The 13493-nt window shown below is 48.2% G+C and overlaps 1 protein-coding gene across 1 annotated transcript in view; it reads left to right on the top strand.

The window, feature by feature from the left end:
• Positions 1–13062, top strand: part of LOC308674435 (protein CUSTOS) — a 15785-nt gene extending 2723 nt beyond the window's left edge. The window contains exons 2-6 of the mRNA XM_081338882.1: positions 786–831; positions 1558–1656; positions 3644–3717; positions 4123–4216; positions 10430–13062. Of these exons, the coding sequence (XP_081195008.1) occupies positions 786–831; positions 1558–1656; positions 3644–3717; positions 4123–4216; positions 10430–10772 (656 nt within the window). The 3' untranslated portion in view covers positions 10773–13062. The remainder of the gene's footprint in view (positions 1–785; positions 832–1557; positions 1657–3643; positions 3718–4122; positions 4217–10429) is intronic.
• Positions 13063–13493: the final 431 nt, after the last annotated feature.

Consider the following 13493-nt stretch of genomic DNA (forward strand, 5'->3'; position numbering starts at 1 on the left):
TGTTATTTGTCTTTTTTGCTTCACTATCACACTGTTGGCTTATATTCAGCTCGTGATCCATCAAGACATCCAGATCCCCTTGCATGTGTCTGGTTCATCTATCCTGTACTTTATATATATACACCTTTTTTCTTATTTAGATATAGGAGCTTGCTTTTTGTCTCTGTTTGCATTCATCCTGCTGGGTTTTGCTCAAGGTAGCCCTGGTAAATTGATAGCCATTTCCCCAGTTCCTTGTCAAAGCCATTGTTGGGGGCAATAAGCTGACTTTGTAATAATGCCGCTGGGGGGGGGGCGAAAGCCCTAATAAGCAGGCATATACGTAGAATGAAGGCTATTGCTAAGCACATTGATTTGTGCTTTAGATTGTAAGCCACCCTGAGTCTTCGGAGAAGGGCGGGATATAAATGGGATTAAAAATAAATAAAAAATAAATTTATCAGACAGAGCCTTCCCCATCCGCCCCTGGATGCTTCCTTCCAGCAAAACACACAGCCACGAAACGTTCTTCGGTTGCGGTGCTTCAGCCAGCTGTGTATCTGTCTAGGGGTGGCATCCTTTCACGGAACTGTTTTGCTCTGCTGGGCTCTGAAGGGAGACTTTGTCAAGGGCTTTGATGAAGTTCAAAGCGGGGGTGTGCACTGCATCCCTGTGGTCAATTAAGCTAGTCTTTCTGTCAAATTCTGAATGGGCCTTTTTCTGCCATCTATATTTTTTAGTCACAACTGTTTTGAATTCGCATTGAAGGTTTTGGGGGTTTTTTTAATTTGGATTTTTGTTTTCAGAGAATTCTTTGAAAAAGAACCAGCAAGCGGGGGAATCCAGCATCAGGTAATTAAACTTTCCCCAATTGCATCTACTGGACATAAATACGATTCTTAAACAGTGGCACCTCGTCCCTTCATGGAGGGTCACAACTTCCCTCCGCAAGTAAGAGAAACATATGTTTCTGGATGAGGAAGGCTGAGGAGCGTAGGCTGAAATCCTTGACTCCTGACATGCTAGCTTTCCAAAGGCAAGAATCAAAATGTTCAGCCGTTGCTTTGCTGTAATCCCCTCCAAAAAGGAGGATGGGGGAGAGAGCACAGCGCCTGAAGAGACATAGGGCTGCTCTTGGTGCAGGCAGGACTTACTCAGGAGGAGGCTGCTGCTTCAATTGGGGATCATTTCCTGCAAGCCTCATTTAGATATGAGAGACCTACTACACTGAAAGCAGGTGAATCCCATACCAGGCCGTAAGAAGCAAACACGGTATGGTGTTTCTTCTCCCACAGCTTTCCAGGGACATCTGCTGAGGAGCATGGACTTCAGCTCCCAGCACCCTAGCCAGCAAAATCATTTCAGAGCGTGCTGGAAGCCGTAGTTCATACGAATGATATGCCCTGGGTGACGTGAACTGCACTTGCCAGCATTCTCAGGCATCGCCAAATACATTGAAATGATTCTGTTCAAGGTGAACGACCTGAATGGCAAGTGATTGATTGAAGTCTTCCAGAGATTACTCCTATGGCGAAGGGAATCTCAGAGAATAACTGAATCTTCATTCTCCTGAAACAGAAAGAAGATCTGCCACCATGAGCAGGATGGAAATGAACTGCAGACCACACCAGAATTTCGAGCACACATTGCAAAGAAACTGGACGCAATCTTGGACAAGTAGGCATAAGCATTTTATTAACTTTTTCCCTTTGGTATGGCCTGGTGGGCACTTTTCCTAGAGAATTCTGAATAGCAAAAGCACTAAGATTTATATACCGCTTCACAGTGCTTTGCATCCCTCTTTGAGTGGTTTACCAAGTCAGCATGTTGCCCCCAACAGTCTGAGTCCTCATTTTACTGAAGGATGGAAGACTGAATCAACCTTGAGCCGGTGAGAATCAAACTACTGGCAGTTGGCAGAATTAGCCTGCAATACTGCATTCATACCACAGCGCCACCATGGCTCCTGAATTGTGCATTTTACATTCCCACCATAAGGGCTTTACCTCTTAGTTGGAGATACGCAGTACCAGTATGTTTGGCTTGCAAAGCAACTTCTAGATTAGAGATCCTGATTTGCATAGAATCGTGTGAACATACTTGGGGTAAAACTCCACTGTGTGCTTCTAGACCAGGGGTAGGCAACCTCGGCTCTTTTATGACTCATGGACTTCAACTCCCAGAACTCCCAGCTATGCTGACTCAGGAATTCTGGGAGTTGAAGTCCATGAGTCATAAAAGAGCCGAGGTTGCCTACCCCTGTTCTGGCCTAACTGTGCCAACCTGGTTGGTCCTTGGCAGGAAATGCTTCACATTAAAACCAAAGCTGGTAGTCTGACTTATACATTCTTTTGAACCAGCATGTTCCTTGAAAATCTTGATGGGTAGCAGAGGTCAATATATAAATTGTGTGTGTGTGTGTGTGTGTGTGTGTGTGTGTGTGTGTGTGTGTAAAAACGTACAATTATATGAATGTTTAAAATAAATATCTGGATTAATGATGAGAGTGGCATTTGGGAGATGGTGACGTGGCATATAAGAGGAGAGAATGGCAGACACCTTGAAGGAACAACTGAAAGAAAAGAAATAGTCCTTGTTTAGTAACTGCCTTGCTTAGTGACTGTTCGCAGTTATGATGGTGATGAAGCGGTAACTTTCCATCCCATCCTTGCAGTTACGTCTTTGCAGGTTGTAGGAAAGCTGAAGTGAAACCATCAGCACAGTTGCAGTTTCTCTTAGCGGCCACTTTGTCTAATGACTTGAGTTCTGGGTCCCCATTGTTGTCACTATACGAGGACTCCCTGTAGATATAACACAGGTCTGTGAAGCTGAGAGAAAATAACAAGATATGGCAAATCTGAAAGAAAGGGATGGTCTTGCAGACTAGAGCTGATGGCGTGAAGGCGGAGCTTTCCTTATGGACAGGAAGGCTGAAATGCAGGCCAGAAAGCAGGCCCCAAGTTGGGATGGTTGCAGAGGGAAGTAGGGGTCCTCAGCCTGGAGGTGTTTGCATGTTACCCCTGAGTGACGGGATAATGGAAGAAGATGAATTTGTGGGCAAAATATGCAACATTCTGAATCAATGTAATCAAGGGGGGGGAAATTTTGTATGCGACTCTGGGCAGTTTAATATTCAGTTAAGTGGCCTGAATGGATGTGTCGAAACAAGAGATTATTAACCCGACTTTCCTTCTTTGAAACTCTAACCAAGTGACAACTGATTTCAAAATAACTGTCAGTCTTGGTGAAAAGGTCCATTACTTCTCCCATTAGCTGGGCCAAAGTCCTAGATTTCTACATGCCTTTCTCTCTCGGTATGGGAGGAGGGGGAAACATCCCTGGATGCCCCTGACTTTGCTCCTTTCCTGTTTCCACCTGCATTCCTGCTCTGGGAAAAATGGGACTTGACCGGTGCTTCCCGGAAGCCATTTGGACAGACTCCGTTCTGCTGGCCTGGCCCCATATCTCTGGTTTTTCTCTTCTGGGAACTCGGGCCAGCTGGGAGCGTTAATGGTCAGCAAGCACCTGGTTACAGATTCAAGCCTGCATTTGCAGGAGGGGCTGCGAGAAAACTCACCGCTAGCCTTTTTTTGGCACCAGCTGAACGGCAGCCGTGGCTTCCTCCTCTCTGCCTCCATTGCGCTGATCCTGCTTTTCCTTTCAGTGTGATCACCCTCTCGAGGTGCCCGTTGCGACTCCAGCGACGTGAGAACGGAGCCTCCCCGGAAGAAGACAGTGGTGAGCCGCTAGCCTAGAGAAAATCCCTCGGAGTAAACTTGTCCTGCTCCTACTGTGTCAGGAGCTCTAGCCTAGAGCAGGGAAGCTGTGCTGGCTGGGGGATTCTGGGAGTTGAAGTTCCCGGGTCTTAAAATTGCCAGAGTTGGAGACTCCTGCTCCAGAGGGATGCTTGAGCCACACAGGATTGCCGGGGGGCTGAGGGGTTCTCCCCCTTTCAAAGGGTGCTTCTTTAGACCCCAGAGATTGACGCTTGCAGTCTGGGCTGTAGGAGGCTCGGCTACAGGGGAGCCCTCTTCAGGCAGCAGCAGCTTTTCACTCTAAAAAGCAGCCATAGGGCTGCCCGGCCTAGACTGAGCAGCCAACTCACACAGCACCTTCCCTCTTTTTCCTCCTGAAATGGCGCAGGCTTTCGCCTCTTTTCCTCCTCCGTTCCGGGAGACTGTGGGGAGCCAGAATCTGCTCCCCGGAAACGGCCTGCCTTGCAGCGTTCCAGCTCCAGGTGAGGAATGGAAATGGGAGGGAGGGGGGAAGAGGCGATGGCTGCTGCAATGTACTGACGCCTTCTGGCTTGCAAATGGGCCTCAGTCGGTTTTTGAGGCTGGCTCAGGCAGCCTGCTAGCTGAAGAGTACCTTGCCCTCCTGGCTTCATTTTAGTTTGTTTGTTTGTTTATATCTCATGCAACTCAAGGTGGCAGATATACCGTATATACTTGAGTATAAGCCGACTCGATTATAAGCCGAGACCCCTAATTTTACCCCAAAAAACTGGAAAAAGTTGGTGACTCGAGTATAAGCCGAGGCTGGGAAATGCAGCAGCTCACAGTAAATTTCAAAAATAAAAATACAGGTAGATAACAATAAAATTGCTTTAATTGAGGCATGTGGAAAAGAGGGTCAACAAAAACAATATATTATCAGTATATTCAACAAAAACAATATATTATCAGTATATTCAACAAAAACAATATATTATCAGTATATTCAACAAAAACAATATATTATCAGTATATTCAACAAAAACAATATATAATATTAAAGTATTAACAATAACTTTAAATGTACAAAAACCTTAACTCAATAAGCAACCAAGCTAAAACACAAGCATCAAAATCCTTCAAAACTGGATTCCTCCTCCTCATCTGTATCTGCAAACAGAGCTGCAGCTGTAGCTGGTGTGAGGTTATCATCATATACATTGTCACAGAGTTCGCTGTCATCACTATCACAGTTGTCCTCCTCATGCAAAGCAGTGTCTTCACTGCCATCCATAGCATTACTTATGCCACATTTCCTGAAGGCGTGCTTCACCATGTCCTCTGGAATCTCTTCCCATGCATCACGAACCCACTTTGCTATCAGTTCTATGTCAGGCTTCATCATATTTCCACCTTTTGTTAGTCGGGCTTGACCAGATGACATCCATTCGCACCACATCTTTCGCACACGGTCTTTGAAAGGTTTATTTAAACACACATCTAAGGGCTGTAATACAGATGTAAGCCCACCTGGAATAACGGCTAAAGTAACTTGAGAAGACTTTGCCAATCTTTTTATGTCATCAGATGTGTGGGCTCTGAACATATCCCAAACTAGCAATGATGGTTTTTTCTTTAAGGCTGCACCTGGTCGTCCATTCCAAACTTCTTCCAGCCACTTTTTTGTTCCATCTTCATCCATCCAGCCTTTAACATGTGGGCGCACTGTAATTCGTGGTGGGAATTTGACCTTTTTAGGCAAGGTCTTTCTTTTAAAAATAATGACAGGCCGCAGCTTAGTTCCATTAGCCAAACATGACAGAACAACTGTAAAATGGTTTTTCTCATTACCTGTGGTTCTGAGTAAAACAGTTTTGTCTCCCAAACTTGCCACGGTTCTGTTGCTTGGAAGATCAAAGGTCATAGGTGTTTCATCCATATTCCCAATATCTCCCAGGTCATAGTTATGGATCTTTCTTTGTTTTATGATGAATGAATGGAATGACATCACTTTTTCATCAAGGTCTTTTGGCAACTTCTGTGAAATCTTTGTTCTTTGCCGCAAACATAGGCCATACCTATTCATGAAGCCAGTACACCATCCTGCTGACGCAACAAAATTTTCAATGCCTGGTACTTTTAATTTGTCATCTTTAGCCATTTGAAGGGCACGTAAGCGAATTCCCATGCGTGTTACGCAGTAACCATTTTGACGACACTCCATAACCCATTCATGCAATTCAGTCTCTAGAGCCACATATGGAGTTGTTAAACCACGTCGAGCTTTTTTTGCCTTTGGAATCTTTTCCAACTCAGCTTTCATTTTCCGCCACTCCCTCACTTGTTTTTCATCAACACCAAATTCCCTACCTGCAATACTGTTATTGCTTTTTTCTGCTCTTAACACAACCTTTAGTTTGAAAGCAGCTTCGTATGACCTGCGTCTTTGTTTTGGTGCAGGAATACTAGAAGTACTGGGCTCCATTGGTGCAGGAGTACTAGAAGTACTGGGCTCCATTGGTGCAGGAGTACTAGAAGTACTGGGCTCCATTTCTAACAGGAATGGGGTGGTCTGCTAGGGAGGCGGCAGTCAAGCGTTGTTTCCCTCCTCAGTCAAGCTTGTTTCCCTCCTCGTGCGTGCGTGTGTGTGGGGGAGGGGCTTGTTTCCCTCCTCAGTAAAGCTTGTTTCCCTCGTGCGTGTGTGTGTGGGGGAGGGGCTTGTTTCCCTCCTCAGTCAAGCTTGTTTCCCTCCTCGTGCGTGTGTGTGTGTGTGGGGGGGGGGGAGGGAGGGGCTTGTTTCCCTCCTCAGTCAAGCTTGTTTCCCTCCGTCTCTCTCTGTGTGTGTGTGTGTGTGTGTGTGTGTGTGTGTAAAGCCTTGTTTCCACGTGGGCCCCGGGCTGCGCCCCCGGTGACTCTGCTCCCTCCCCTCCCCTCCCCTCCGGGCCGGGCTTCTCGCCGGCGGGCTGGCTGGCTGGTGCTGGTCCCCGGGCGAGGAAGCAAGCAAGCGGGCGAGCGGCAGCGGCATTTTTGGGGCGGCACGGGTGAGCGATGTGGGGGGAAAGCACGGGTGAGCGACTCCGTTGTTCGCCCGCCGAACAGCTGATAGGCGCGGGCGTGGCCGGGCTGTCCCCAGAGGTAAACTTCGTGACCCACCCAGCCCATGCATAAAACAGAAATGAAAAGTCTTAAAAAAGTTTTGTGCGGTTAAATAAACAGCATTTGCATATTGTTTCTCCACGGAGCACCGACAAAATTCGCTCGAATTAAGGAACGCCGGTAAAAGAACAAGTCTGTGAAAGCGGGCGAGAATTCATTTCTTTTAAACCGGCTGCAAGTACCAGGAGCCAAAGGCAGCCTCTCCGAAAGCCTCACACTGAAAGCGGGCGAGAATTCATTTCTTTTAAACCGGCTGCAAGTACCAGGAGCCAAAGGCAGCCTCTCCGAAAGCCTCACACTGAAAGCGGGCGAGAATTCATTTCTTTTAAACCGGCGAACGAGAAAGAAAGAACGGCAGCGGCGGCGTTCCTCGGTGTGGGCGTGCCTGCGTCTTTGGGTGTGAGGCTTTCGGAGAGGCTGCCTTTGGCTCTTGGTACTTGCACCGGTGTAAAAGAACAAGTCTGTGAAAGCGGGCGAGAATTCATTTCTTTTAAACCGGCTGCAAGTACCAGGAGCCAAAGGCAGCCTCTCCGAAAGCCTCACACTGAAAGCGGGCGAGAATTCATTTCTTTTAAACCGGCTGCAAGTACCAGGAGCCAAAGGCAGCCTCTCCGAAAGCCTCACACTGAAAGCGGGCGAGAATTCATTTCTTTTAAACCGGCGAACGAGAAAGAAAGAACGGCAGCGGCGGCGTTCCTCGGTGTGGGCGTGCCTGCGCCTTTGGGTGTGAGGCTTTCGGAGAGGCTGCCTTTGGCTCTTGGTACTTGCACCGGTGTAAAAGAACAAGTCTGTGAAAGCGGGCGAGAATTCATTTCTTTTAAACCGGCTGCAAGTACCAGGAGCCAAAGGCAGCCTCTCCGAAAGCCTCACACTGAAAGCGGGCGAGAATTCATTTCTTTTAAACCGGCTGCAAGTACCAGGAGCCAAAGGCAGCCTCTCCGAAAGCCTCACACTGAAAGCGGGCGAGAATTCATTTCTTTTAAACCGGCGAACGAGAAAGAAAGAACGGCAGCGGCGGCGTTCCTCGGTGTGGGCGTGCCTGCGTCTTTGGGTGTGAGGCTTTCGGAGAGGCTGCCTTTGGCTCTTGGTACTTGCACCGGTGTAAAAGAACAAGTCTGTGAAAGCGGGCGAGAATTCATTTCTTTTAAACCGGCTGCAAGTACCAGGAGCCAAAGGCAGCCTCTCCGAAAGCCTCACACCCAAAGACGCAGGCACGCCCACACCGAGGAACGCCGCCGCGGCCGTTCTTTCTTTCTCGTTCGCCGGTTTAAAAGAAATGAATTCTCGCCCGCTTTCAGTGTGAGGCTTTCGGAGAGGCTGCCTTTGGCTCCTGGTACTTGCAGCCGGTTTAAAAGAAATGAATTCTCGCCCGCTTTCACAGACTTGTTCTTTTACACCGGTGCAAGTACCAAGAGCCAAAGGCAGCCTCTCCGAAAGCCTCACACCCAAAGACGCAGGCACGCCCACACCGAGGAACGCCGCCGCTGCCGTTCTTTCTTTCTCGTTCGCCGGTTTAAAAGAAATGAATTCTCGCCCGCTTTCAGTGTGAGGCTTTCGGAGAGGCTGCCTTTGGCTCCTGGTACTTGCAGCCGGTTTAAAAGAAATGAATTCTCGCCCGCTTTCAGTGTGAGGCTTTCGGAGAGGCTGCCTTTGGCTCCTGGTACTTGCAGCCGGTTTAAAAGAAATGAATTCTCGCCCGCTTTCACAGACTTGTTCTTTTACACCGGTGCAAGTACCAAGAGCCAAAGGCAGCCTCTCCGAAAGCCTCACACCCAAAGACGCAGGCACGCCCACACCGAGGAACGCCGCCGCTGCCGTTCTTTCTTTCTCGTTCGCCGGTTTAAAAGAAATGAATTCTCGCCCGCTTTCAGTGTGAGGCTTTCGGAGAGGCTGCCTTTGGCTCCTGGTACTTGCAGCCGGTTTAAAAGAAATGAATTCTCGCCCGCTTTCAGTGTGAGGCTTTCGGAGAGGCTGCCTTTGGCTCCTGGTACTTGCAGCCGGTTTAAAAGAAATGAATTCTCGCCCGCTTTCACAGACTTGTTCTTTTACCGGCGTTCCTTAATTCGAGCGAATTTTGTCGGTGCTCCGTGGAGAAACAATATGCAAATGCTGTTTATTTAACCGCACAAAACTTTTTTAAGACTTTTCATTTCTGTTTTATGCATGGGCTGGGTGGGTCACGAAGTTTACCTCTGGGGACAGCCCGGCCACGCCCGCGCCTATCAGCTGTTCGGCGGGCGAACGCCGAACGCCGGTGGAAGGCGCCCGGCTCTGGGGACAGCCCGGCGCCCGTCAGCTGTTCGGCGGGCGAACGCCGGACCCGCGGCCCGTGCGGAGCCCAGCCCTCCCTTCTCTCAGCAGCCTGTTCCGAACGAAGGGACAGTTCTTTTTTTTGTTGACTGGAGTATAAGCCGAAGTGGAGTTTTCAGCCCAAAAAAGTGGGCTGAAAAATTCGGCTTATACTCAAGTATATACGGTACTAATACTCCTTCCTCCTCCAGTTTTCCACACAACCACCACCTCTGTGAGGTGCGTTGGGCTGAGAGAGAATGACTGGCTTTCATGCAGGACTAGAAGTCGCTGTCTTCTGGGTGATCGGCCGAAAGTTCTCCAGGCGGCCTTCGTGCCTAAGAAGGGATTCTCTGCTGATAATTGGCCCAAAGTCGCCCCGCCGGTTTTTGTGCCTAAGATAGAGCTAGAACTCACTGTCTCCTGGTTTCTAGCCTGGTGCCTTAACCACTAAACCAAACTGATTCATATGCTGTGTCAAGCAATAATCTTTAACTGAATGGAGATAGCCTTGGTCATTTTGAAGCCATGGCTTAGAGGCTGATGTGAACCAAGGCACTAGATTTTAACTGATGCCAGTCTGATGTTACCTTTGCTTAGCACAGCATGGGAGGATTGTGTCCACCCAGGATAACAAGCACATTTTAGCCAAGCTTATTGTGCAAACTCAGCGCATGAGTTTGGATGTTGTACAAAGAATATTGGTTGAATAACCTGATTAAAGATGTCAGCATGACTCACTCATAAAGGAATGAAACAGCTGGTCTTCCAGCTGTTAATATGGTTTAATTAATATACCCCCCCTCCCCGTGTATATCTGGATCTTTCACAATAGTGTACTTTTTCAATTGTAAGCCATTAATAAATATATACAGAGGGACGCGGTGGCTCAGTGGGTTAGGACGCTGAGCTTGTCAATCAGAAGGTTGGCAGTTTGGCGGGTCGAATCCCGAGTGCCGCGTAACAGAGTGAGTGCCTGTTACTCGTCCCTGCTCCTGCCAACCTAGCAGTTCGAAAGCACGTAAAAATGCAAGTAGAAAAATAGGGACCGCTACGGTGGGAAGGTAACAGCGTTCTGTGCGCCTTTGGCATCTAGTCTTGCCGGCCACATGACCATGGAGACGTCCTCGGACAAGCGCTGGCTCTTCAGCTTTGAAACGGAGATGAGCACCGGCCCCTAGAGTCGGAAACGACTAGCACGCATGTGCGGGGGAACCTTTACTTTTAACTTTAATAAATTTATATAGGTTAGCCGAGCACAGGAGAAAACGTAATTCTGTTTTTTTCTCCAGCATTGCTTGTGATTCTTCCAGTGGCCTGGAAAGTGACCCAGAGTGGCAGAGGTGCCAAGAAGCTGCGGTGACGGCAGCAGACATTCTGAAGCAAAGTGGCTTGCCACCACCAGTGGCCCAGGACTCTGGCCATACAAGAGAGGCCGGATGGAAAAAAGTCAAGAAGAAGAAGAAGAAGAAAAAAGGGAAAAGAGAGGCGGGTGGCCAGCCAGAGGCCACCGAAGCAGCAAATAATAGCCAGAACAAGGACCCCTCGTGTCCCAGCAGTCCAGAGGCCGTCAGTTGGATGGAGACGGGGAAGAGGAAGAGGAAGAGGAGGAAATCAGCAGCAGGAACAGAATGACCATCCCTCTAACGCAGGGGTGTCAAACTTGCAACGTCATGTGACGTGTCGTGACGTATTGCGCCTTTTTTTCCGTTGCCGGCAGTGGGGTGGGTGCGGTTTCACCATGACACATGTGGCCCGTGGGCAGGCAGTTTGACGCCCCTGCTCTCATACCTATGTGCCAGGGGGAGTTACTTACAGAGAGCGGGGGGGGGGGCTGTTTTGGCTGTGCACCCTGGGAAAATGAAGGGACTTTCTCAGTGATGGAAAACAGCTGCTCCAACCACTGTTCTCCGGGCAGCTGGTGGGGCTGGGATGGATCAGGAGGGCTGTTGGGGCTCCTGGGTAGCATTACAAATTGGGAGGAAGAGCGGGCTGGCATCCTTTGCGTCCCATCAAAGTGGACGCCCCTGATGGCTGCTTTCTCAGGCGAGCCCCAGCAGCTCTTGCAGCTGCAGGATGTGGGGGGCCAGTGTTGACAACTTTTGTGGGTCCCCTGGAGAGCAGCCACAGCATCTTCTCTGTTTCCTCACCTCGTCCGTCTGAGGAATAACATGAGTCTCTTTTACAGATATGGTTCCATTTTCTATGAGATGGTTATTTTGTGAATAGCCAATATACATGACAATATTTTAGGTACAGCATCTCCCCTGTTCGATTGACCAAAAGTTAAATATATTTACAAAACAGAGCTGACGAGGTTCTTGATTCTGCAAGTCAAATCTCCAGAGTGCTCTGGGGCCCAAGAGCAGCACCTGGAGCATAAAATATCCAAATGGATGCTTCATTTCCATTCTGTAACAAAACCCCAAATTATGAGTTCTGATGGGAGTGTTTTGCCCCCCCCAGCTCATCTTCTGCGGAAGAGGCCGCAACTGTATAATGATCAGCTGGCAATGTAATCATGATCCACAGTTGACGCAGCAGCAAATCTAAGGGCTTGATTACAGCCATGAGGCTCTCCCGCTGCAGCATTTGTGCAGGCTCCACAAATAAGTTCAGAATGTGAAAGCTCTGTTGTGGGTTTGCCTGCCTTTACCCTTCATCGAAGCCTGCTGCAGACTGTCCACGGAAAGCGATGAATGAGGCAACTTTTGAAGGAGGCACCTCTGCTTCTGACTGCCCTGTCTATGCTAATTAAAGACCAAATTCAGTTACCTAGGAAGCAGAGATGAGCAGCAAAAGAGCCACCGTCTTCCCATGTACGGTTTCCAGGATCACAGGACAGGATCCGAATATAGGTTGTTTTATCTTTTACTACTTTAAACTTAAAGGTTAAGAAAGCAATGTGTGGGGGGAAAAATCCCTTCCCCCTCTCCTCGCAGGGGGAAGCAAATTCGAGAAGCTTTTGGCAGGGAAAGTAGACAATTAGGAAAACAAGAAGGCAATTCTCACCCAGTTTTCAAGTGCTTTGTTGTGCTTTTGGCTTCGGCAGGAAGCAGAAGCTTTCCTTAACCGCTGCTAAATATCCAAACTGCGGATAGAATAGCAGGAGAAAAACATTCTCTTGTAGGTTTAATCCTCTTCTCAGTTTACATTTATGCCAGCCACAAGATTCAAAAGCTCAGTAAATAGTATTTGGGCCTCAAATAAGTGCAGTGTGGATGCACAGACTAGACTTAGGCCTAGTTAATTTCTGATTTTCCTTTTCCCTCTGGTTTTTTTCCTCCTAGCTTCTTCCATGTGAACAATTTGTGGTTCTCCTAGCAACAGAAAGATCTTGGCTTTGCCTGTTTTGTGTGGAGACGCTGATCTCCAGTGAGGCCAAGTATAAGATCCCCTAACATTCACTACGAAGGAAGTTTGAATTGTGCATTTTGAGAAGTGGCCTAATTGGCTGTCTTAGTTGTTGCGGGTGATGGCAGATACAGGTAACCTTCGGATCTGCCTCTGGCCACTGGTCAGGTGTCTCCAGTGTCTGTTTCCCACATGAGCAATCAGTAGGAGATACAGGAGTATAGCCAGCCGTACCAACAGGCTGAAGAACAGCTTTTATCCATGGGCTGTTAGGCTCTTGAATGGGAAATAATTTTATAAACTTTATGTATGATTGACTTGCAAGGCAATTAGCTCACATGGTGTAATAAGACAGAGGGTTTGTTGTCACTGAGTTGGGGGTGGGGGCACGAAGGGAGGCTCAGCCAATCTCAATGTATACATGGTTGTACTTTGACAATAAAGGTTCATTCATTCACAGCTACTGTTTTGTGCTTCAAAAATAATCCCTCTGTGAAAAGAAATGCCCGTTTCTGCAACTGGTTCAAATTATGCCCAGTCAGAGGCTGTGTTACATAACTAACCTAGCACCTGGGGGAGTGGGGGGGTTCTGAATCCCAGAAGGGAGGGTTGAGGCAGATCAGATGCAGATGGAGAAAAGCTAATGGAAGGCAGGTGGTCTCAAATTCTTTGACTGGGGGTAGCAGCAAGAGTCCCTTTGTTTCTAAGCAATTTATAGAAACGATGTTCATCCTCTTTGAGGATTTATTGTTATTTTTACTAACATCACAAGGACAAGTTACTTGGTTTGCTCATCTCTAAAATGGGAGATGAGTCTCTTACATCAGGGGTAACTCCCAGTTCGTGGGCCAGTACTGGGCCACGGCATGCCAGCAACCGGTCCGCACAAACAAGCAAAGCCCCATCCACGGAATGGAGGTGGCACAAAACCACGCAGCCTCCGGTCGGCAAAACAACCCTCTCCATGGAACCAGTCCCTGGTGCCCAAAAGGTTGGGGACCT

Source organism: Vipera berus (genome assembly GCF_964194415.1).
Source record: "Vipera berus genome assembly, chromosome: 14".
Taxonomy (NCBI): Eukaryota; Metazoa; Chordata; class Lepidosauria; order Squamata; family Viperidae; genus Vipera; species Vipera berus.